This window comes from Poecilia mexicana, unplaced genomic scaffold (assembly GCF_051168715.1).
Source record: "Poecilia mexicana isolate PSO_F unplaced genomic scaffold, ASM5116871v1 scaffold_16, whole genome shotgun sequence".
In the NCBI taxonomy this organism is placed as follows: Eukaryota; Metazoa; Chordata; class Actinopteri; order Cyprinodontiformes; family Poeciliidae; genus Poecilia; species Poecilia mexicana.
The window spans coordinates 3,728,162-3,753,397 of NW_028263385.1; the positions used below are offsets into that span (position 1 = coordinate 3,728,162).

The following is a 25,236-nucleotide window of genomic DNA, read 5'->3' on the forward strand; positions in this document are numbered from 1 at the left end:
CAGCACAACTCCTCACTGAGCTCCGTTACCGATCAGCGGGATCAGTTTACTGCGTTCACTTAACAGACGACTACAGCATGGCTCATCTGTCCCGCATAATCATTGTTACAAGTGAGTATCACTATCAGTCTTTTTTTAGATTTAACTGTCTATTTATCATTGATTTAAGTGTCACCACCAGCTTTGCGATTGTAAAATTAAAATCCGCACGTTTCAAATGTTTTTGGAGTTTTTTTTTGCACATACTCTTAAGTTCTAAAGTATTTAGAGAGGACGTAACAGAATGTTAGTATAGAGAACAGAAAATGATAATCTGATATACGGTTTAGAAACAGCGTGAAGGCGAGGGCGGGTCTGGGGGGTGGCATCTGAAGACTGTATCATTATACCGCGACAGGCGATGTTTCTATAATTAAAAGCAAGAGTAAAGCAGTTCACATAGAAAACATATTTACGGTTTTATAATAATTATATTGATAATAACAATAACAACATTCGGCTGAATGAAAGTGAAAGTTGCCTGTACAGGTATTCCCCGTACTCTACGTGGGGGATTTCCAGCCGTAAGGGAAACCATGTAGTTAAATGAAAGCTGTCAGGGATTTCCCGCAGTGATGCAACTGTTTTGGTTAGACAAACACGTGTTGAGACGTAAAAACTTCCCAAGATTTACTAGGAACTTTAAAAAAAAAAAATCAAGAGTTTCGATACTACGAATAACAATGGAAGCCCTTTTCGGCCACACTGATAAAAAAAGAGGTAAAAAAAAAAAAGACTGATTATTATGATTTTTTTTATCAGAAGAAACAGGCTTCCATAAATAACAAAGCAACACATGTTAAAAAAAGATCCCTGTTGATGTGCAGAGGAAGGAATTTTTTTTCTCAGTTTTACAAGATGTTTTTTTTACATACACATTTTAGATTTACTATTGCTGTCAGTATGTTTTGATAAAAGGTTTGAGAAGAACTGCAGGTAATATAACCAGCAGCTGTTCTGTATGATGTTTTAAAATTAAGAAGATCTGTGCCTCACTTCTCCTGCATCCTGGACAGGTTTGCCAGTCTATACGGCAACATAAAAACAAATGGTGCAATAACATGCATACACACTCATACCTGAGCACAATTTGGAGCAACCGGTCAACCCACCATGAATGCACTGAGAAAATATGTTCACCTTCTTAGTGCAAGTAACAGTTTCACCACTAATACTTTACATTGCAAATAATTTCCTTTTACTTGTGGTAAAGTAATAGAAAACTATTAGCTCTAACAGTCATGAGTTGGATGGTGCTGTGGGATTTATGTAAGTGGGCCATTATTTTTTAATCACACATAAATAAGTTTATATCATTAAAAACATATTTACAACCTGCTACTTTTTTTCTGTTTCCTCAGCAGTTGCTGTGTTGGCGAGCAGCAGCTCACCGGTACAGGACAGAACTTCAGCATTCTCCTGCTGTGACCTGACTGTGAACTACACACATGACCTTACATGTGATGACTTATGGAGCTCCAATGAAATGGTAAAGTTCACTCTGGAAGTTTTACTATGTTCATGTTAAATAGGTTTAAACATGCAAACTCCTGCTGACATTTTCATAAGAGATGAGAGTTGGATAAATCCTTTTCCAGGTCTGGATTGTCCAGAGAAAATGTCTTTTTTTCCTTCTCTTTTCTGAAAAATAAAAATCTAACAAAGCTTAAATAAATCCAACAGTTTACCTAGATTTATTCACATGCCATATATTTTCTTACATCTCATCTAGATTTGACCAATCGGTATTTTTGTTTTAACCAACTCATTGAATCCACACAAAAATCACTAAATGGTCAGTTTATGTTATTGGACTCTAAATAACTGTAGTTGTAAACGGGGCCAGGATGAACTGCTAAATAAAGAAGTAAATAGAATTTTCTGGAATTTTTACAAACTGAATAAAAACACGAAACTGTGCTTTAAAGAAGCAGCATTTGTCTTAGACTGAATACTGTATTCAGTCTTAGACAAATCCTGGATTAAAGAAATGAGGGACTTAAACAAGTGAAAAGCAGTTGAAATGTCACTTTAATCTGTGAAATAGAATTTAGGGGAACTGGAAAAAAAACATAAACTCTGTCCCTAATCTTAGAATTCAGAAGGGAAAAAAATCTGTTTTCTGAGATTGACATCCAAATTGTGACTTTAAGCTCTTTATTCAGAGAAAAGTCTGAATTCTCAGATTAAAGTCTACCCAGACCACCATTCTTTAAACATTTTTCTTCAAGATGATACTAATAAGTCAGAATATTTTAGTTAAAGGAGTAACAAGCCAATCATTGCTTATCACAAACGATTCTTATTTTAAAGGAAATCCATTAAAATTTGTTCTTGCACCGTCTCCCCACTGCTGACAATAACTGCTTGTTATTGTCAGCTGCTGTAAAATCTGTGTTGCTCTGAAGTAAAACATCAGTTTTTCCATTTGTTCCTGTAGAACTTTGCAGAAATCTCTGGTGAGACCAAATCCTGTGAATCTCCATGCAAGGAAATCAGTGATGCTGGGATAATCCTGGACAGATGTGTGAACGTGACCGTGAACACTGTGTGCCATGTACGTTTCCAGCGTTCTATGATTTATTTTAATCTAATTCTACTAGAGTGAGAATTTACAGGTAAATACCTGGTAAGGGGTAAAACATGTGTTTAACCTTAAGCTCATCTTTACAGGTAAATGGTGAAATTAAGGAGACACGTGTGAAATTCTTTGGCCAAATGAGTTCTCTCAGATTCACCAGTGGCTCGACGATGGGAAATAAGAGTAAGTCCTTACTGTGTTTTTTTTTTTAAATCTGACTTCTTAAAGTTTTTATCTGATGGTCTTTGAAGAACCACTAAAGATCATCCAATTGCAGATAAATTGATTTATTAGTCACAGTCGGGCCAAAACAATTGATCGGATTTTTCATGAGGAATTGATTTATGAAATAATCGTCAACTAGCTTAGCAATCGATTAATTGTTAACTGGAGTAAAGTAATGCTGTTACTGCATTTTAGGCAAGAAACTGTTTATTTTCTTATTTTAAAAAAAGGAACTGACATGTTTATTTGCATCTTTTAATGTGTTTCTAACATTGTATAAAAAGGTTTATCTGGTTAAATGGTAAATCTGCAGAATATACCATTATTTTATCCAATGAATTGATTCAATAATCAATAGAATAATCTATTACTAAAGTAATCATTAGTTGCAGCCCTTCATCACATACATACCCACTTAGACATACATGCAGAAAAACAGAAAAAATGGAAAAAGAAACACATGAAGCATTAAAAACGTACTCCTAAGTTTTTAATGCTTCATGTGTTAAATCTGAGTGAATTAAACAATTTTTAAATCTGCATCCATCCGTGGTATGAATAATTTTGGCCCCATTAAATGGGTTTATGATCAAACAGTTAAAGCTCTTCTGGACTGATTATTTTATTTTATTTTTCTTTTCATTTCAGGTTCTGTGGTGCTGCTGCTGCTCACCTTCCTGACTGGACAGCTCCTGCGCTTCCTCAGTTAGGATCCGCCATATCAGGAAGTGTGCAAAAAACTTATCTATGTTGCAAAGCTGCTTTTTTCTGGCTGCACTTTATTCTCATCTCAGAAAGTCTTTCATTCTCACCAGTTCTTCTTTTTGTGTCATAAGAGTGACATCAAACTGTCAGAAGTTTTGAAATCTTTTAGAATGGCATCTGTCTGGTTCCCCAATGTGACTCTAAGCACTTCTTATTCCCGATTTGTGATTGACGGTGCAAATGAAATTATCATAGCTACTGTAAAAAGACTTATTTACCTCAGATCAAATTCTCTAAGTTAAAGTTTTCCCCAAACTGTGTGAATGTATGCAAAAACACTGCAGAAGAACAAAACATTGGCAGCTGAACTTTAAAGCACTGTGACATTTTTAGGTGGTGACAGAAAAAAGTGTAATTTTGAATGAAATGCTAAAAGTGTTTTACTCCCTCAAGAGTTTCAGAAGATCTGGGATTAGGTGCCAAAAAGGCTCTTGCTATGAAATACAGAAGGACTAACTATTTTACTTTTGAACTAAAAAGAGTCTTAATTATTAGATTTGATTATTGTTTTGCTTCAAAGTTTTCAGGGAAAAAACAAACAAAACAACGGATATGAATGTAATTGAAGGACAAAGAAGCACTTTACTGGAGCATCAAAGAGCATCTCATGGGTTTTATTGTCAATTTTTCCATAACAGAAACATTGAACAACTTTGGTGCAACCATTCACTAAAATAATAAATACAGGATATGTTTTAATATAGTTGAATTAACACCCAAACTAACTATTTGGCTAACTTTATAAAGAATATTGCATGATATTGTGAAAAAAAAATTAACACTACAGTTATTTCTGTATTTTTCAAATTTAGAGAAATAAATAATAGTTTCAATTTCATAAATTTGGTCAATGTGCTAAGAGGTTTGAAAGCCCCTGATCTAATGTGTGGACATGTAGCGGTACAGAATTAAGCAACGGTACAAAAGGTTATTTTGACTGATATAGTTCTCTAAATGTTCCCCATAAATGTGAAACAGCTTATCCATTTACTGAAAACATAATTTAATCCAGATTATAATAAATCAAATAACACATCAAGTATAATTTAAAAGTGTGCTGCTTGTTCGCAAATATAGCAATACAATATAATCCCTTTTAGATTCAGCATTACAAAATTGACATAGTGAATGTAAAAAGTTCAATAACCAGTTAAGCCAGTTATCTAAATAATATGGTGCTTTTTTAGAACCATTTCTCCCAACATTAGTCTGCCAAAATAAGCTATTTAAAAACTAATGAAAACAACCATATTTCACTATTTTTCTTATTTTTGTAGTAGTTTTTATGTAGTAAATGTAGTTTTTATACACATTCCAGTACTTTCTCAGCAATGTTCGTGTTTGTTCATTCCAGTGTTATTCTCTGTGTTTGTTTTGCTTAGACTGAAGCTTTATTTCTCTTGTTCTACTTTTAATCCATTAAAGCTGCCGTTACGTTGATCAGTGTAAAAAAAAACAAAAAAAAAACTAAATAGTTTAAAAACACCCTGAGAAAATTCATAAAATTTGCAACAGTGGAAAAGTAAGGCCAGTGTTAAAAAAAAGCAAGTTTACAAAATATTTAAGAGTTTATGAAACATTTAAAGACTTGAACAAATAAAGGAAACGGTTAAGATAATGCCAAAGTATCAACACTGAAAAAGGGAGAACTAATTTTTGTGTATTGATACATAATAATGTCACTACTACTAGCTGCTGTCACTACTATTTATTATTTTTATGTTATTTATTATGAATATTTTTAATACCATACCTCGTTATAAACCACTTTAACCTCAGCTTTAATCTGTTTGCTTTTATTTGTTCTCATCTCCTAAGTTCTCATTTAGTTTCCTCTCATTTGGTTGTTTAGATTAGTTTTTTGGTTTTACTTTAAGGGAATCTAGACTCTAAAAACAAAACAAACTATTTTTTTTTAGTTCAGTTCATTTCTATTAACTAGTAGATTTTAATACAATCAAAAAGGTGAACTCATGTTTCACAATAAATTAATGAATGTTAAGTATTTCATTTTAATAATTGTTAAAGCACAGTTACACTTTAGATCATTTTAAAGGCTCCGTCATGTTGAAGTTGGACCAGCAGATTGTAGATGATTAGTTGACTCTCCTCTGATGCTCTTTGCTGCTCCAGAAACACCTCAGGTCTTCCTACAATAACTGACTCTGGCATTAAGCTAAATTGTAGTGAGTTTTAGTTGTTTTAGCATTAAAAATTACTGACATCAGGATGGACATAGAACGTAACACTGCCTATACTTTGTCCTTTGTTTTATTATTTATTTTTTGTAGTGATTTGTAGTGAAAAAAAAAATCAAAGCTGTGTAAATTTTACCCCTGCACTTTTTTAACTAAACCAATCATGTATTGAAGTCCAAATTATCATTGTTTTTTGTTGTTTTTGGAAAGTCTTTCCATACCATGTTCACCACCTGCCAAACATATCCCTATGTTGTTTACAATTTTTATACAGGGTTGCCTTATTCCTTACAGAACTGTTGAACTGTTGTGTTGCTGCTACTTCATTTTCTTTTGGAAAAATAAAAATTATTTTTGCACACTCCAAACCACTCTGTGTGATTTATTTAAACAACTAACCTGATAATTATGATATTTTAGTGAAACATTTCACAATTTCTCCCCTGTTTAGTCATAGGTATGTTTTGGATGGAGGTGATGAATTGATTGTTTTGAGTGAGTAAATATGAAACAACAACTTAGACACTTGACCCTGGGGTTAAAATATCAGTTTATGTGAAACAAAAACAAAACATGAACTTTAGACTCTTTACATATTATGTACATAAAATGTGTTTCTTAATTTGGAGGAGAAAAAACTAGACATAAAGAAGGAATCACTCTTAAATAATTTACTTTTTCCTAACTTTATATCACAACAAATTCAGCTGAATGAATTTGAGCTCCTGCAGGATTCTTTTTTTTCCTGGCTCATATGCAACTTCTCAGTTGATCAACTTGCTGCAATTTGTAGCATCGGTTGCAACATCTATTATTGTCCTGAAAGCACAAACCATTTTCTCAAATATTAATGCAGATTACTGCAATAAACTGCAATGTCTGAAGTAGGAATTCTGTTCTGTTTGGAGTTTTTTTCAGGCTCAGATGCTTGAGCTTGCTGGTCCTTTCACCAGGCCCTGCTCTTTGCGCATCACCGGTGCATAAATGCCACAGTCCCGCATCTCGCAGAATCCCGGCACACCCGGGAATCCGACCAAACCAGGTGGCCCAACCGAGCCAGGGAAACCACGGGGCCCACGTGGGCCCTCCGTCCCATCTTTGGGTTCTGCTTGGTGACCCTGTTCACCTGAGAAAAAAGTCATGACATTCAGAAAAGGATTTGTGAATTTTTTTATTTTGCATTCCAATAATATTTTAAATTAGTTCAATATTTTACTAATTTGAAGGAAAATTTTTGTTTTCTGCCGTTTTGTGTTGATTTTACTAGGAAATGAGAGAAGAAGAATCCTACCTCTGGGTCCCTGTGGTCCATCTGGACCCTGCAGGCCTTTACCTGGATCTCCTGTCGTGCCTTTAGCTCCCTTCGGACCTGTGGATCGAAATACATAAAGCAGCAGAGGAAAAAAATGAAACAGAAAACATGGACATATTCCTTATTTCAAGAGGTGTGAATAAATATTTCCTTACAGTCATTTTGTTTTCACTCTTCTGTCACACTTTAATGTTTCAAAACCAGCAAATTTTGATATTTAACAAAGATAAGAGTTAACACAACATGCAGTTTTCAATAAGCTCAATTTATTTAATAAACTACTCAAACCAGCTTAGCCCTCTGTGATAAACTCGGTTGATGTGGAGGAATTGTTTTAATTAAACGTCTGACTGACTCGTTTAAGATGTAATAAAGGAATCCAGAACAACTAATAAAGCTTTGCACTGGCTTTAGTTAGGGTCAGAGTTCAGAGTTCATCAATAAGAGCTAGTCCAGAACGGCGTCCATGGGAGAGATCTGACCCAAATAAACACAAAGAACCGTCTCATATTTAACAAAAAAAAAAAAACATCTTAATGTTCCAGAAGGCATTTGAGAAAATATTTTAAGATTTAATTTCTTGAAAAACTAAGTTTTAAGGAAACAAATTATAGACCATTAATAGATAGATAGATAGATAGATAGATAAATCTTTATTGTCATTGTCACAAGAACAACGAAATTTAAAAGAATTTAAAGAAATTAAATGAGGAAATTGTTCAAATAAAATAAAAAATCAAATGTATGTTGGTGGAGAAAAGCTGGAGCCTTGATTTCATTTTCATATCAGTTTATTAGCAGATTTCCAAACTTTGAAGCTGCTTCACACGATTACAGGAAGTAGATTCCTGATGTGGGGAAAATGTATTTGACTGCAAAATGACATGCAAATATGGTTATTTATGGATTTTATTGTTGACCTTTTCTCCCTTTTCATTAAAATAAAATTACCATAAAATATTCTATTTGTTTTTTTGCTTGCAAGGAAGCAAAATGAAGTGTGAAGAGGTTGAAGCTCGGACTGTATATCAGAATAATGGTTGTTTTTTCTGCATTGATCATTATAGAATAGAAAAGGCCTGAACTGCAGTAAGCAGGAATATTTACCTCTTTGTCCCTCAGCTCCTTTTTGTCCCTCCAGTCCTCTCTGTCCTTGAACACCTCTGGCTCCCTTCTCTCCAGCTTTTCCTGCTTTGCCCTGGTTATTAAAAGCAGAAATGTTGAATAAATTCCTCGACAAAGTTGGAAAACTCTGACTAAAGCCATTATTTTTCAGATCAAGGTATTCATTCATGAAGTTCAGGGAATTATGGGATTCTTTTGCAACACAGCTTAAGCAATATAAACCTAATTAAGATGTTTTATGTGTTTATTTGCAAGTTATTGCAAAAAAAAAAAAAAAAATTCAAACAAAAGACTTGTTTTAAAATATATTTTTTAGAAGCACTCAGACCATCTTGCTCTGCAGATTTAGAAAAAAAACCTGAAGAAACACTCACAGCTCTGCCAGGTGGCCCCGCTGGTCCTCGGGCCCCTGGAGGCCCAATCAGAGTCCGGTTGTTGATGGGGCAGCCCTGGGTGCACTTGGCTCGGATTGAGGCGGCGTACTGGGCTAACTGGGCCATGACCACACCTCTGCAGAGCTGCAGGACTTGTTCATCGGTCAGACCAGGACCCTTCAGGACCAGAAACCCAACCAGGTTATATTCTGATGCAAACCTCAACATGGCTTAAAATCTGGTTTTATGAAAACTGACATGCTGCCATCACAGTAAAAAGTAATTTTAAATAAATTATTATTTTATTTAAAGCAAACATAAAATAAATAAAAATGAATAAATGTGTCCATATTTCATCATCCACTTCAAAGGACTAATCAAAACAACAGCAAAACCTATGAAACCTCAGCAGGTGAGAATAACAGATGCAACAAAAATGGCTGCCTTCACATAACAATAACATCCAAAACCTCTGCAAAATAATATTTTGTCAATATCTTGTCATGAACCAGTTATGTTTTCTTTTTTTGCTAGTAAAGTGGGATAATGATTTAATTATTTGAACAGCGTCAGTAAAAAGTTGTTTTGATATATTTCGCCTCTGCAGCTTCTGCTTTATGCTGTTGTTACTCACAGCTGGACCTGGAGCTCCTTTTGGTCCCGTACGACCTTTGCCACCGGGGTCACCGATTGGACCGCGGTCTCCTCTGGAGCCAGGGACGCCGGGTTGTCCAACAGGACCCGGGACGCCGTTACGGCCTCCTGTGCCTACTGGTCCTCGCTTTGAGACAAAAATAGATTAGAAAGAAAAACATCCACAGTGAATCTGTTAATACTTTATTTATCAGTTTGACCTGAACTACAGGACATCCACAATAGAATTGAACATTCTCCTTCTCACACATAAAGCCTTTAATAATCAGCTCTATCGTTCATCAGAGATCTGATTGATTCAGATGATCCAAACAGGTCACCCTCTCCACTCTTAAGACAAGGCTTAAAACTTTCCTTTTTGATAAAGCTTAAAGTCAACCTAGCTTATGGTTTTCCTGAGCTGTTTCTGTAGTTATGCTCCCATAGACTTAAGCAGCTGGAGGACAAATTGACAATTTTTTCTCTTTCTGCTTTTTCTACTTTTTAATTTGCATTATTTGTTATTTCAACTGTTAACTTTTTGTTTTCTGTCAGTAATTTTCCTCTCCACTGTGTTGTATGTATGAGGGCTGTCGCTACGTCCAGGAGGAGTGAATGCTGCAAGACAATGAGTCGATAATGTCTTCTGGGTTTCCTTGGAAAACTTTTTAATTAACTGAAATTAATGTATTTTTTGGTAACGGGGGAATTGGAATGGATGTATGACTAAATGGACCATTGTAAAGGGCCTTGAGGTGACTTGTAAATTGGCACAACAAAAATAAACTGAGATTGATTAATCATGTTAATCTGACAGTTTGCTGATTACAATTAAAGTGAAAATTGTGCATCAAGGAAAGTCTGCTTTTAGCTAAAACTTAATGAGAACTGATTTTTTAAACTTGCATCTTAAACAAAGCTTTGTTTAAATGAAATTTTAAAGTTTATGATTTAATCACACAAATAACTCTTTCCTACTCCAGACGCTTTCCGAGAGACGTCCGCATTTCTGCATTGGAAATCCCCAAATCACCTGTCCTTTGTCTCCATGGACACCTTTTTCTCCCTGAGAGGAGAAAATAAAAAGGAAGAGATACACTATACGTAAAAAAAAACACCCGTAATGGAAAGGAGAAGTGAAATAAAAAACAACAGATCTGTCACATGATCATGAGGCATGAAAATTACCTTCTGGCCTTTCTCCCCCTTCAGGCCTTTCCGGCCTCCTGCACCCTGTGATATGTCAACAAAAACAAAGGTGTGAAAAACAAGGGAGACGAGATTAGTCATAAATTTAATGAAAACAACACCTGACCTGGTTACAACAAGAGTACAGTTTAAAAAAAAAAACTTGAAAAACAGGAAGAAACAAAATGTCAACACAGACGGGAAATTCCCTTCGAGGCCAAGTGACATTTTTTAGCTACTTGTGAGTTGAAAACATGACTTTGACACCACATACTTGCTGTTGCTCAGGAGGTTTAGCTGATCCTCCTTCAGTCAGTTGAAAACATGACCTTTGACACCACATACTTGCTGTTGCTCAGGAGGTTTAGCTGATCCTCCTTCAGTCAGTTGAAAACATGACCTTTGACACCACATACTTGCTGTTGCTCAGGAGGTTTAGCTGATCCTCCTTCAGTCAGTTGAAAACATGACCTTTGACACCACATACTTGCTGTTGCTCAGGAGGTTTAGCTGATCCTCCTTCAGTCAGTTGAAAACATGACTTTGACACCACATACTTGCTGTTGCTCAGGAGGTTTAGCTGATCCTCCTTCAGTCAGTTGAAAACATGACCTTTGACACGACATACTTGCTGTTGCTCAGGAGGTTTAGCTGATCCTCCTTCAGTCAGTTGAAAACATGACCTTTGACACCACATACTTGCTGTTGCTCAGGAGGTTTAGCTGATCCTCCTTCAGTCAGTTGAAAACATGACTTTGACACGACATACTTGCTGTTGCTCAGGAGGTTTAGCTGATCCTCCTTCAGTCAGTTGAAAACATGACCTTTGACACCACATACTTGCTGTTGCTCAGGAGGTTTAGCTGATCCTCCTTCAGTCAGAAGGTCAATCCCAGGGATTAATCCCAGATTTCTCAAATGTTAAAAGTATCTTGTCTATCTTGCATCACAAAGATTAAAATATTAGCTGGATCCATGTTTGATCATTTCACTCTTTTACCATTTTTTTTTTACCTTTCCTGTTTGGGTCTTTTTATACCAAATTTTTTTGGGTATATTTGTACCGATAACATTATTAAATAGATTATTTAAAGCAAGTTTCTACAATCTTCTAATAAAGTAACTGTGGTTATGAAACTCTATTAAATGTAATGAGCTGTTTGGACTTTGATTTGATTGGGGGGTCAGAACCATAAGAAATGGAAGTATAATATAATCCAAAGTTTTTAGAACAAAAAGCAGACAATTAAACTAAATTACACATTAGATTTCATAGTTTTTACAATTATTTTTCATGATAACTAATCAAAATACTTAACTGCCAGGATTTTTTTCTCTGGTTGTTATTTGTGATTCTTTACAATCAGTGTATCTCACAAAGATCAGAGCCTACAGATAAATCCACCTTCATCTCTTAAAACAACATTTCAGTGATCTAGCTTTGTGTCAAAAATATCTTTTTTTTTCATTTGTTTTTTATAAACTTCACCTTCTGTCCATCAGGCCCGGTCTCCCCTTTGGCTCCCTGGAGGAGAAAAATGAGTTAAAAGATGGAAATATTTGAAAGGTTTTACGTTTTAATAAGTAAAAAAAAAGTATATAAAGTAAATAAATGAAATATCCTGTCATAAAACATTTGTAGGCCTCCAGAGTTCAAGAGGATTCATTTTATTTGGTATAAAACTGAAAGAGAAAAATTACATTATATTTCAAAATACTGTTTTTGTTTTACATTATTTTAAATTAGTTCTTCAAATTTCTTCAACTAATCTTTCCTTCCTATTACAGTAAAAACTTCATAATTAATGAGAAATTATTTTAGATTGGAACTTAATTAGTTGTTTGTATTGTTATTGTTGTATTGGGGTGTGTGTACGTACTGTTGGACCCTGCAGACCTGTGGGTCCATGTTTTCCTGGTATTCCAGTATCTCCAGGTTCTCCTTGAGCTCCCTGTCGGAAAAACAACAGAAATGTAACAAAGTTGATTCTTAATTCAACATTTTTTTAGTTTTTACAGCTTAAGAAATCATTCATCCCCATCTACAGACCTTTGAAATCTGGATAATTTGTTATAGTAATGTTGTAAAGGTTTATACAGCAAACTGTAGTGTAGCAGCTTAAAATTAACACAGTGATAATAATAAAATATCGAAACAGATGAAAATTAGGATACTTTTTTGGTTGTATTGTAAAAGAAAACTGGAGAAGAAAGAAATTGAAGAAATCAAACTGATTTTAGTTTTGTACTAACATTGAAAATCATAGTATGTCAAATGTAATACTGGCCTGATGTTATTAATTATTAATAAACTCACAGACAATAGTAAACTAAATACACAATCTTGTAAAATAATCCATATCCCATTAGTTGTTGCACATTTTGTCACATAAAAACCACAAACTTCAATGTATTTTGTGTAATGGCCCAGTCAAAGTCCAGACAGGTTCAGTTCAGACTCTTTAAGATTAATAGTCACATATGCTGACAGATGCTCTCCAACAAATTTGCTCAATCTGACTTAGCTTGAGCCAATTTACAGAGAAATATGGGGAAATGCTTCAGCCTGTAGACATGCAAAACCAAAACAAAAAGATGATTCATACTTCTACTTCATGAGGATCTATAACAGTATCTCAGTTCACATTAACTGTAAAAAAATATGGAGAATCATTTGCACCATTGCTGCCAGTTCAAAAGAAAGCAGAAGCCTCTTGGGGAATTATGTATAGTGGTCTGACATTTGACAGACGAAAGCGAATACAGAAGTGTTACCAAATATTTCAATATATAAAACAGTGAGTCACTTATTCAAATCAATTAAAAGTTTAAGCTTAAACAAGAAATTGAAGAAGATGAAGATTATAGCCCTCTTTGTGGGAAACAAACATACTGAACAAACAGTGTTGACTGTTTTAGTCTCTAAGGGGAAATCCCTCTCTGGTTTCAGATAAGGTCACAGTTATGATGACATTCACACCAAAAACAACAGCAGCTGACCAGTACGCTTTGGAAATGTCCAACACTTTTTGGTAATTTATATCTGTAAGAACTTCTATATTAAACATTTCTAACATAAACCCTACAAAGAGTTTATAGAAACCCTAATAAAAAAAATCTTGTTCAATTCTATTGATTACTTGAAATCTGTTTGTACTAAAAATAGTTGGGATGGTTAAACAAAAAAACAAACAAAAAAAAGATTTTAGATTAAGATAATATACAATAATATATGATGCAGAGTATTTTAGCTATATTTGGTAAGTTTTGCATGTCTTCATGTATTTAGTTTATTTTTACTTTATTGTACAAACTTACAATACAATAAAGTATTGTCTGGGAAACTAAAAACTTCCAGACAGGAGTTCAGTGGAGAGACAACATTTGCTGTAATGTTTAGCAGTTTCTACAAGTTATTTTTGGTTTTACTGCTAACAGCTGGACAAAATAAAAGGGTTTTCAAATTATTTAATACATGCATCTGATTTAAAGTAAAAAAAACAACAACAACAACAACAAAAACAAACAATAAATTCAGCTAAAAGTAAAAAAAAAGTATTTGTTTCTTTTCAAATGAAAAGAGTCTGTTTTCACTTCCTAAAACTAAAAGCAGATGTTAAGGCTTCCCTAAGAATGCTGATGCTGAAGTTCTACTATGTTATTCACGGAAAAACAAAGGGAAAATAGGAAAAGTGAACAAAACAAAAGATATAACTTCTCTGTTATTTCATAAGAACCCAACTTTTAGTACAGAATCAAAATTACGCATACTGGCTCAAATATACATAGAATCCTACTAATATTTAATTACCTGTGTTTATAAGTTGCAGAGACACAATGCATTTTAAGCCATAATTTTTATTATTGTTATCAATGAGGGTTTAAATTAAAACTGGTTCTTCAAGGCTGATACCAATTTATGGTTTTCTTTGAGATACGAACTGTCAATCACACTTCTGACACATTTCATTCCTATTATTTTAAGAGCTGTAACACCTGGAGGAGTGAAAATGTTATTGATGCAGATAACGATTGATTGATGCTTCTATACTTATAGAGGTTATACTTCAGCTATTAGTTTTATTTATTTTTCTGATTGATAAACTGAAGTCACTTAAATAAAGAAAGCAACAAACACCCAGAAGAAGCTGAGGGTTTAGGGTAACTAAGGTCTGGGAGATAAATGTTTGGAGTAATGTCATGTGTGGAGGACATCGACTGCAGGTGGGAAAAATATATATTTCCTCTGTATTTGGTTGAATATATGCTCCATTTGATGGTAAATAAAATAGAGGACATTGCATGTGCATCATTAGTGGGAAAAAAAACACAGACTCAGCAAGTATCCAGAAAAAAAAAAAAACAAGAGGGAATCATTACAAGTGTTCATTGTTTCTCTCTGGGAATTTCTCATGAATTCTGCATGTTAACGTTTCCCACTCAGAGTTTGGTTCCTGTTCAAAGTGCCAGAAACTCACCACTCTGCCCAGTCTGCCACGGGGTCCTCTTACACCACGATCGCCTTTACTGCCCTGCACAGGAAGGGAAGCCGTGAACAGATTTAAACATAACCTAGGCAGGTTTATAACAACTCATTTAAATATACAGTAATGTGCGATTTATTGCTTCCTTCCTTCCAGAAATGACTCAGTTACGGCAAGATGCCAAGCAGATTTGTATAGACTTGTGCCACAGGGAAAATAAAATCCACATCAGTAGCAGTGGAATGTAATACTGTCTGGGTTGCAACACAAAAAGTTTTCTCCAGAGAACAATTGCAGAGACTAAGAAAACGAGGCTTTCAGTTTAACTGTAACCCTCTTCCACAGAAAGAAAACCACATGGAGGTTTTCCCAGCTGAGTCATTTTAAATCAAGAAGTTTTTTGCACCACAGCTGATAGCCTGAGCAGATAAAATGATCAATTATCATAAATAAATTAACAAATTGCCATAATTATTTGATAGGCAACAGAGATATTTTCAGTTACCTTGACACCAAACAGCCCCGGTTCTCCTATCACACCTGGGACTCCTATTGGACCCTAAGTAGGCCAAGAGAGAAGAAGAAATGATCTTTACGGTAACAACAGATGATAAAACCCGTTTTATGACTTTGTGGCATTAACCCACTTACATCCTCCCCAGGGTCACCATTGCTTCCTGGAAAGCCACCCGACCCTTTAGAGCCCTGAGTAACGAACAGGAAACGAGGACAATAAAGAAGAATAAAGTAGAAATTAGACATGATATACAAGCTTTTGTAAAAAAATAAAAAATAAAAAATTCCTAACATGAAAGACAAAAACTAAACCACTGGTGATGTAATTACTTTGGCAAGTAAAGATCAAGGCCAACTACAAATGAGCAGCATAGAATGGGTCTCAACAGAAATGAGTTAATCTCTACACATTTAGTTAGAATAAGTTAGGACAGAGTTTTTAAGAAAAGCTTACGTTTTCTTTTTAAATGTTACTAAACACATGTTGATGATAGCATGACTACTGTCAGAATTAAAATCAATATTTATTTCAGCAACAGCAATCAGCCGTTAAGATCCAATGATAAATGAAATGTCATAAAAATGATAATTAATTTTTATGACATTCAGAGTGACTAATTAACCGCCCACAAATTGCCATAATTTGTGCATTATGGCAATCAAACATAAGATGTTTGATTAAGGCGTGTAGAACAAGGAAGCATCTTAAAGTTGATGGTAAAGTTGAAGATCACAGAGGCAGATGGATAAAGATAAATATGAGAGGATGAATTAATCAGACTTTATATCGATTTTGTGCTTCCTATGCAGTGTGGCTGGTTACCCAACAAGTTGAAACTAAATATTCCTTCAAATAAAATGAATATAATAAATTAAATAAATAAATGACAAAGTGGTTTTGATCAATAGTAATTGTACCTAGTGCTTAAACATATTAGTTGTAGATTATATCTGTAGCTAGTATGCTAATGCTAAATAAAATGAAAGTGTCAGAAAAACACCGGTTAAACGGGTTAACACAAACCAAATGTAAATATAACCAGAGCTCACTTCAGATTCATTTTTGTTTCATTTTTGCTTTATTTATATATAGTTAAACACAACAATCCTGATCTTCTAATCTCTGTTTCAGTTTCAGTTTTTTTTTCACTCTAAATGAAGCATAACATCCGGGGAAACCCACAGTAATCCTTTCACAAAGCTCCTGAAAAACTCCACATGAGTCTGCTGGATAACCTGCAAACACTTTTTTTATATTATGTGGGGAGATATTACACAGCACCTGTCATAAGAGATCAAGGCCCCGCGTTTATGAGTGTTGACTGTACCTATAATCATGCAGCGCTCTGTCAGCAGAGGGCAGCCAGGGGAACTCCAGAAACTAATGTAATGCACTTCAGGTGGCATTACACATGATCCCCATCTGCTTGTAATGTCTGACATGAAATCACTTTCACTCTGACATTGTTTATCTTTTCATACTATCATACATGCATCATCACTACTGAATGATGGACACTAATGTCCTTTCTGACACACAGGGGCAAGAGCAAAGAGGTTTTGGGGGCATTTTTACAACTTAAACAGGAAGTTTCAGGGGCTGTCCTGTTTGTCATTACATTGTACCAAGATAATAATTTCAGAAGTTTAAAGTAATCCACATGATAAAAATGTTCAGTCTTCAATCTTCAAAGGGGAATTATACTCTGACTAACATACACTTTAGTCATCAGATAAAGCAACAGAAAACTCATTTTCTCTTTCTGTGTCAGTTGTTGACTCAGGAAAAGAGATTAGATAAAAAGTAGGACTTTCTCCTTTGTAACAGCAATCAAACAATTCAAAGTTGTTCTCTGACCCAGATCTTGTGACTATTCATGCAGTCAAATTGCCCATGAGTTGTATTAAGATATGATGTGTTAAAATGTGTGTAATTGTATTTATGCTACCTTAAATTATATTTAACAACTTTGTCGTTTGTGGCGAGCAGTTTTTCTTGCACACTTGGATCAAGAAACCTAATCAAGTAATCTACAGCTCTGTGGATAGATGCCACTATAACCTACATATCTGATTTTCACAACAGTTTCTATTTATTTCAAAACTTCAGAAATATTATATCTGGGTCTGTTATATTAAAATAATTGATTAGTGATCATCACCCGACAACCTGATTAAAAATATTAACATATACATCATGTAGGTTTGACTACACAGACAGCTGTTGAGCAAAATGCACAGCAACATTTTGTAGAATATGTTTTTCACTTAAAATGACTTAGAATTTCAAAAATAAAGTAATGCACAGTATTAACAGTTCACAAAAATTTGCAAAAATATTTTTAAACCAAGAAAGATCTTTTTTGGTCTGACACACTACAAGCAACCTTTCTATTTCCTAAGTTATCAAAAAGTTATTAATACAAAGGTGTGTGTTATGAAAGTGAAAATCTCCAGAGAGGCGTCAGCAGCAGTTTTATAAAATACCATGTGTACACACCCACATAAACTCCCTAAATGTTAGACGTACTTTCACCTTCAGTGAATAGTAAAATGAAAATACAGGAACTATGTTCGATGTGGTTCTGTACCTTTGGTCCATTTGGCCCAAAAGGTCCAGTTTGTCCTGGATAACCCTGAAGGAGAAGAACATCATTCGTTAAAAAGTAATTCACAGATGGGAGAAAAAAGGAGAAATCTTTATTCTCTCTAGTGTTGCTCAACTTTATTTGGGAAGTTCGACATAAACAAAAAAAGGAAAAAACATTCTTTCACTGATAGTTGTAATGGAAACAAATCCAAAGGGAAATTTTCACACACAACTGACCAAAAAGTTACAATATTACATAAACACTCAGACGTGTTTTCCACGTCTTTGACCGTAAAAAGAGGTTTTATCTTACAGCGTTGCCTCTCTCTCCGACGTCACCTGGAAACCCGGGCGCTCCTGTTTGACCCTGAGAGACAAGATTAAATATTTGATTTAGATGACTCCCGCTTATTAGCTAGCTATATTTAGATCAATAAATGTCACAAATTTATTGTTTTAAAGTAGAAATAAGTTTAACCATTAAATATATTCATAAATGTACATTTATAAATGTATGGTTACAGCATTTATTGAGAAAAACCAATGCTGTCTCTATTGCAGATGTTAATTATTTTACCTTGTTTCCATCTTTTCCCTGAGGACCCTGCTTACCCAGGTCACCACGGGAACCCTGAACAAAAAACACACAAATGACAAAACAAACTATTTAAATAACAAAAACCAAAAGCATTCATTGTTTTAAAAAAGTATTAACAGAAAATTTATATGGATTAAACATCTTCATGATATGTAAATTCAAATCATTTCTAAACATTTTTACTCATGTAAAATTCTCAATTTTATATGAGTATTAGATGTAATAAATGCCTTTGTATTTTTTAATATGTATGCAAATATATATTTACACTGCAAATAGAACTAGTACAGATCAAAACTCTGGTACCTTGACACCTTTACCTCCTGTCGACCCTGGAGGTCCTGGGTCACCACGAGGGCCCTGAGATAAACCAGTGATTAAATGTTAACAAGAGAAGTCAAAACAATTCATTGGTTGCAAATCACAAACTCAGCTAATTTGAAAAGTTTTAAGAAGAGATGAAAAAAACAGAAAGAAAAAAACATTGTAAATGTGAATTTAAATATTTAAAAATTATATTTAAAATGTAGTTCAGTTGATTGTATTATGAGACTTTCTTGAATCTGACTTATATAAAAGTGAAGGCAAAATAAAATGTGGTGACATGGAGCTGAAAGTGAAAGTAAAATTTAATCCCAAAAGAAGGTTTTCAATTCCAACACAGCTTCAGCTTGTTAGACCCTAATGTGACACGGTCCCACTAATTAACAGTTGCCTCAGCTGCTGGCCAGTAAACCCCCCAATTCACCACCAGCATCTCTTTTCCTGCTTCGTTAGTGTCAACACAGCGGCAGCTATGGGGGTTGGTGGTGAAGCAGGTTCTGGGTGGTTTCCAGATACGTTTTGGTATCTGTCGCCTGCCGCAGCACACCTGCTTCACCTCATGATGTTTTTACTGCTTTAACCTTAACATGTAGAACCACTGAAAAGCCAGAATTGTCTCAGTTGCTACGAAAACAACTTTGTTTCATCAAATAATCAGAATTTGGCCCAAAATGCATCTGTTATCAATACAATACAATTTTGGTTTTATGTTTTGGTATGTGATGATATTTAAGAAACTTAAAAAACAACAAAAAAACAATATCCTCATTTTTTAGCCAACAGACTAAATGTATCTGTGAAAACAAATTTCAAAGAAATGAAGGCAGCTGGATTATTTCTTCTTGAGTTCAAGAAAAGACCGATTTCCATTTCAAACTTTCCCCAGTTAGGCAGCAGATTTAGTTCCTTACAGTCTCACCAGCAGCTCCTCCTCCTCCTCGCGGGCCCTCCATACCGACATCACCCTGAACAAAAACAAGGCTTTACTAAAGTGACAGAAATATAAATAAACATAATTAATTAATTAAACATAAAATCTCCCTGATTCACCGCAGTTTATGATGGAGTACCACAAGGTTCTGTATTCTCACTGTTTCTATTAGTTATCAATATTGTCTTTTACTGTCCTCATTATACTTCATAATAGATGGTTCTTCTCTGCCTTTTATTTTACATAAGACTTTATTGTCGTGAACATATTAAAGACAAACTGTTTAGCAGGTAAACTATCAGCTCGTCATTCCACACAATCTTTGAACTATTTTAGATTTGGCAAGTATCTACCATCCTTTCTTTCAACGTTTGTCCTTAATGGGTAAAGGTCATAGTTGGAAAATAATCTGGATTTTATTTTAAGACATTGTAAGTGTGAGGTAAATGTGTGTTTACCTTCAGACCGAGCTCTCCACGCTCACCTGGGTCACCCTGAAGTCCAGGTTCTCCCTGAAAAACAATCAGTTTGTGTTTTCTCTTCCTTAACAAACATTTTCAGCTTAAATAAAGTCTTGTGAAAAAACACAGTTAAATAAGTTTAAAGGTAAAGTTTACATATAATATCATCAGATTCAAACTGTGCTAAGCCATCGCCATGGTTTCCACCAAAATGACCATCCTGCAAAAAACTGACCATCCCGCCAGAGAAACCTGAAGCTCCTTCTTCTCCTTCAGGTCCAGCATCACCCTGCAAGGGCGAAGAACAATCAGATCTAAACATAATATCATTTTGTTCAGTCTTTTAAATTTCTTCTGTGTAGAGATACACTTATTTTATTTTGTTTTGAAACTTTTCGTTTTATTTTTTCCATATTCATAGAGGTGAATTATGGGGATTTTTATGTTTAATTAATTAATTACGTTTATTTATATTTCTGTCATCAGTTTTGGTTTCTCTTGACACAAACTGTCCTTGATATATTTATTTGTGCAGATTACTTCTGGTTTCATTTTCAACTGAAGATCTTCTTTTACTTTCAGTTCATGCTTATTAAGCAACCAGTGGTATTAAGGGTTAAACTCATTATTGATGAGTCTCTGCTGTTGTATAATTTACTTACAACAGGTCCAGTGTCTCCTCCTCTTCCCCGAGTTCCTTTAGCTCCTTTATATCCCTAAAATGAACAGGATACATTGAATCCACCGTCATTTCTGCTTCTTTTGTTTTTAGGAAACACGTTGCAGGATAGATTTTAGACTCACCTCTCTACCTTGTATTCCAGGCAGGCCAGTTTGACCTTGCAGACCTCTGGACCCCTGACAAAAACATGACATATAAACTAAACACTTGTACAGTCAAATCCAGGTAAATTTAATATTTGGCAATAAATGAAGACAAAGAAGCTTCAAGCAATATTTAAAAAGTAATGATATTAGAAAGCTGTTCCTTCAGTTACATAAATCTCAAAATCTTTAATCAATTTGGTTTAAAAAAAGACATTGTTTGAAACTAATCTTATTTACCAGATAAATAGTTTCCTTCAAGAAGGAATGACAAAAAATAGGGATTATAATAAGATGTTTTACTATTTAAATATTTATTAGTGACCTAAAAACGTCCATAACCAGACACATTTACGTCTTGCAGAAGACTAACTCTCTTTGGTTTGTCTGTGACTGTAAGCAGGCTGCTGCTTATAATAAAAAAATTTAAATGACATGATGTAATAATTTCAGACCTTCTGTCCTGCAAAACCTGCAAAACCGGGCTCTCCGGGTTCACAGTCACACTCAGTCGGTCCTTCCTCTCCGAGTGCCGCATCGCCTCCCGATTCCTCTGTTTCCGGTCCGGCTGGGTATTTAAAAGGCACCTGCAAATAAAACCATTAAAATATCAGTAAACTGTCACGGATACCATAGAAGACTTCCTGATTTATTTTACTTTTAAAAAATCTGCAGCCGAGTTAAAATGTTGAATTTTGCTTAGACGTATAAATGTAATACTACCTGACATTAATGTTCATTGGTGTATTTATGTTAACATTTAGTTTTCAAAACCACAGTAGTAATAACAATGCACTGTTGCTGTTTTTTAACATTAAAAAACAAGATTACTTCAGGTGACTGAAAAGATCAGAATTTGCACTTAGTTTTGTACAAAAGAAGAAAAAAAACTATTAGTGTGCTGTATTACTTTGGCGCCTCCTAGTGACAGATTATAGACAGTGCAGCGGTATCGACACCCAGAATAGAAAAAATAGAAATATATTTTAGTGTCCAATATTGGGGAAATTTCTGTGCCACAGCAGCAAAATGACAGGCAGTAACAGAAAACAGACTCACACAAAGACAGAATAAAATAATATATATGAAACAGAATGAAGAATAAAAAAAATACTGTACAATAGTCCTGAAAATAAATGTTCTGCTGAGGCTCCGTTATTATTTTGCATTGCAAATATTTCTGCATATATCTCAATGCAATGCTCTCAAACTTAATATCATAAGGCTGCAAGGCTTTCTCTTCTTTAATTGATTTGTAGCATGGTCATCAAGACTTATATAAGTTCAATATTAGGTCACAACACAAATGTTGAACAACCTAAACCCTGTTGCCAGGGTGTTCCTGTCTTACCTGCATGGTCTCAGTGTCCTCCTTGGCGTAGTGGGACTCTGTGGTCGTGGCAAAAGGAAAGATGTCCTCGGTGACCATGGTAACCCTGGGTGGGTCATAATCCTCCTCCACTAGCTGCTGCTCCTCATCATAGTACTGAGTGGGCTCAGGTTGATGCTCTAGAAAAAAACAGTTAATCACAAAATTTTAAAGATGATTTTGCACGCTACAGCTGCTGCTGGTGAATAAAGACTAATCTTAACAGTAGGTGGAGTCCTACCGGGTCGACGGGAGCCTTTGTTGTTATAGTGGTTGACTGCAGACGACTCATAGGTGTGCTTCTCACCTGCATGGACAATAAGGGACGTCAGAGTCAAGTCACCTGGTGAAATGATGCATCAGGAATTTGACAAAAATTATTAAAATAACAGTTTATTTCAGTTCGCAACCTGACCCAGCATAATATTAAAGTTACAGCTTCAGTGTTTAAGTATTGGTTATACGAAAACTCTATTGGTTTAAATTGTTACAGTTTATAACAAAAAAATAATTTTAAAAAGTGAAATTGTTTTGTGCTTTATCTGTTTTTCACTCATTCAAAAATGCTCTTGAGTTTACTCAAGAGCATAAACTCAATAATTGAATTGAGTTTACTCAATTCAATTAAATTTTTGTTTTGGTTGTGGATCAAGTTAACTTGCTATTAACAACTGGTTGTTATCCTATGAGACGGCAGTCAGGTACAAACAGTGAGAGCAGAAAGATTATTTTAACCTGAACGTGGAGCGGCTCTGACCTGAGTGGTATCCAGAGTATTCATCCTGGCAGAGAGACGAGGCGACACACAGCACCAGCAGCAGAAGCCCTGAGAGGAGGGAAACCTGATGAAAACACAAATTATTTAATATCTACAGACCACACCTGCTTCAGGCCTTTCAGCTGAAATAACAACTTTTAATCTTCATATAGAAATCTGAATGAGATGAGCTAAATGAAAAAAAATCTATGCAGATTTAGAGTCATATGGTTACTGAAAATCTTCAAATTGCTGTGGAGGTGGACAGACAGAAGGTCTTTTAATCCACTCAAGTGAAAAATATTGACTATGTTCACATTTTTTAGCTCTTTTAATTATTTTATGATGTAAAGATACAGCTAACAAAGGTTAACTGTGAAATATTTCCACTCTGACCGGTTTACAGCTTTTTTTTTATATATAAAAAAAGACACCAAGTTTAAACTTTTACAGGACTAGAATAAAACTTAAAGAGACTGAACGATGTACTGGTCCAGTTTATCAGGCTCTTTTACTGAAACCATGGTGGTTTTAGCCTGTAGATGTGACTCAGGGTGCGTTAGAGTGAGAGCTCAACAGACTGAGGTTTCTTTGTCAGGATGGTCACTGTTTTTCTCAGACTCGTCCGACATTCCTGAAGTTACACCGTCAGCCTGAAGATGAGTCAAGAAAAAGCTCTAAACTATAATCACATAAACACCTGAATACAAAGTCAATAAACTGATGATTGATGAGGATGAAACCTGAACCACAACTTCCAGATGAAAACCTCACGCTCAATTTAAGGAAGCTGGGTTGGACAAAAATAACAAATACAAGTTATTTGACCTCAACATCATGGTATTCAATTAAATGATAAGTTGTGTGTTACTGCAATACACAAGAACAAGGGATATTTCCTACCAAGATTCAATAATTCACCTTGTAAACAACATTAATGCAGTATTTAAAAGTCTGCTGGATAAAGAACAGAGCAGTCAGTGAACCAACAAGCAGATCTCTGGGACACTCAAGTCAAAACATCTTCAGTGGAAGATACAGTATATTTTATGCCTTTTATTTTAATTATGAAAATGTAGCAAAATGCATACTTTCGTACTGAACTTATAAAAATGACAAACCAAGCAAAGTGATGTCCAGGAAACAAAGAGAAACTTCTAGAATACCAGACAAATTAAGGTTAGGAAAACTTTTCTTAGCAACAGGTAAATATGTTTATGTTCTCCCAATATGCTAAAAATGGTAATTCAGCAAAATTATTCATGACACTTTATATGGGGATTTAAAATGTTTTAAACTTTTGAAGAAATTAGTTTGATAACTTGTGAAACTGATTTGAGGTTACTTCAAGGTTTACATGAAACCAGTGAAGCATTTGATCCAACGGCGTTGCTAATCTATTTTTCTCCTTCTGTTTAAAATTACCTAGCAGAAATTTTCAATTTAACCAATAAAAATGTTAAATTTGGTCATTTTTCTCGCATCCTTAAAAATTCTTCATACAACAGCTAATTGTTCCAAGAATCAAGCAAAAATATTTTTCTCTAATCATCTGATTAACATACATTTATTTTTGCTGATCCATCCTAAGCAAAGATTATTTAATCTAAATTGACATTATAATACAATAGCAGGTAGAGCAAGCAGAGCCTGAAGTCATCCTGAACCGTTTCCTCTCACCTTATCCCTGGAGGCTCCCATGGTGTCTCCTCAAACCGCTCCAGATGTCCAACAGGATGTCTGGACAAACTCAGTCGGCTGTTCACCGTCACAGCATCATCTCTGGTTTGACTCCGGCCCGTCTGGCTCCAGGATCCGGTGGGCTCCCAGGTTCTGACAGGATCTTCTCAGTTTTCTACCTTCGACTTCCCAACAGGGTGAGAAATACCGGATCCAGAAAGCAGCTTCAGCATAGAAGAACCATGCTGCATCTCTGGACTA

General features: G+C 34.9%; 2 protein-coding genes across 2 annotated transcripts; one reads left to right on the top strand and one right to left on the bottom strand.

Annotated features, from left to right (window-relative positions):
• The first annotated feature begins 4 nt into the window (after positions 1 to 4).
• LOC148154942 (uncharacterized) lies at positions 5 to 6,176 on the top strand. Its single transcript, XM_088013893.1, has 5 exons — positions 5 to 111; positions 1,401 to 1,528; positions 2,480 to 2,596; positions 2,713 to 2,803; positions 3,494 to 6,176. The coding sequence occupies exons 1-5, from the start codon at positions 78 to 80 to the stop codon at positions 3,553 to 3,555; spliced, it is 432 nt and encodes a 143-aa protein (XP_087870019.1). The 5' UTR covers positions 5 to 77; the 3' UTR covers positions 3,556 to 6,176.
• Positions 6,177 to 6,341: 165 nt separating this feature from the next.
• Positions 6,342 to 24,996, bottom strand: LOC106926013 (uncharacterized). The gene is made up of 26 exons (XM_015000636.2): positions 24,976 to 24,996; positions 23,296 to 23,380; positions 22,780 to 22,845; positions 22,521 to 22,678; positions 21,625 to 21,756; positions 21,149 to 21,202; positions 21,007 to 21,060; positions 20,580 to 20,633; positions 20,342 to 20,395; positions 19,864 to 19,917; positions 18,935 to 18,988; positions 18,608 to 18,661; positions 18,344 to 18,397; positions 18,032 to 18,076; positions 15,576 to 15,629; positions 15,430 to 15,483; positions 14,919 to 14,972; positions 12,321 to 12,392; positions 11,930 to 11,965; positions 10,441 to 10,485; positions 10,286 to 10,318; positions 9,254 to 9,400; positions 8,620 to 8,796; positions 8,228 to 8,318; positions 7,100 to 7,177; positions 6,342 to 6,934 (listed from the first exon to the last, which is right to left on the bottom strand). Exons 1-26 carry the CDS (start codon positions 24,994 to 24,996, stop codon positions 6,729 to 6,731), a joined length of 1,986 nt encoding a protein of 661 aa, XP_014856122.2. The 3' UTR covers positions 6,342 to 6,728.
• Between the last annotated feature and the right edge of the window lie 240 nt (positions 24,997 to 25,236).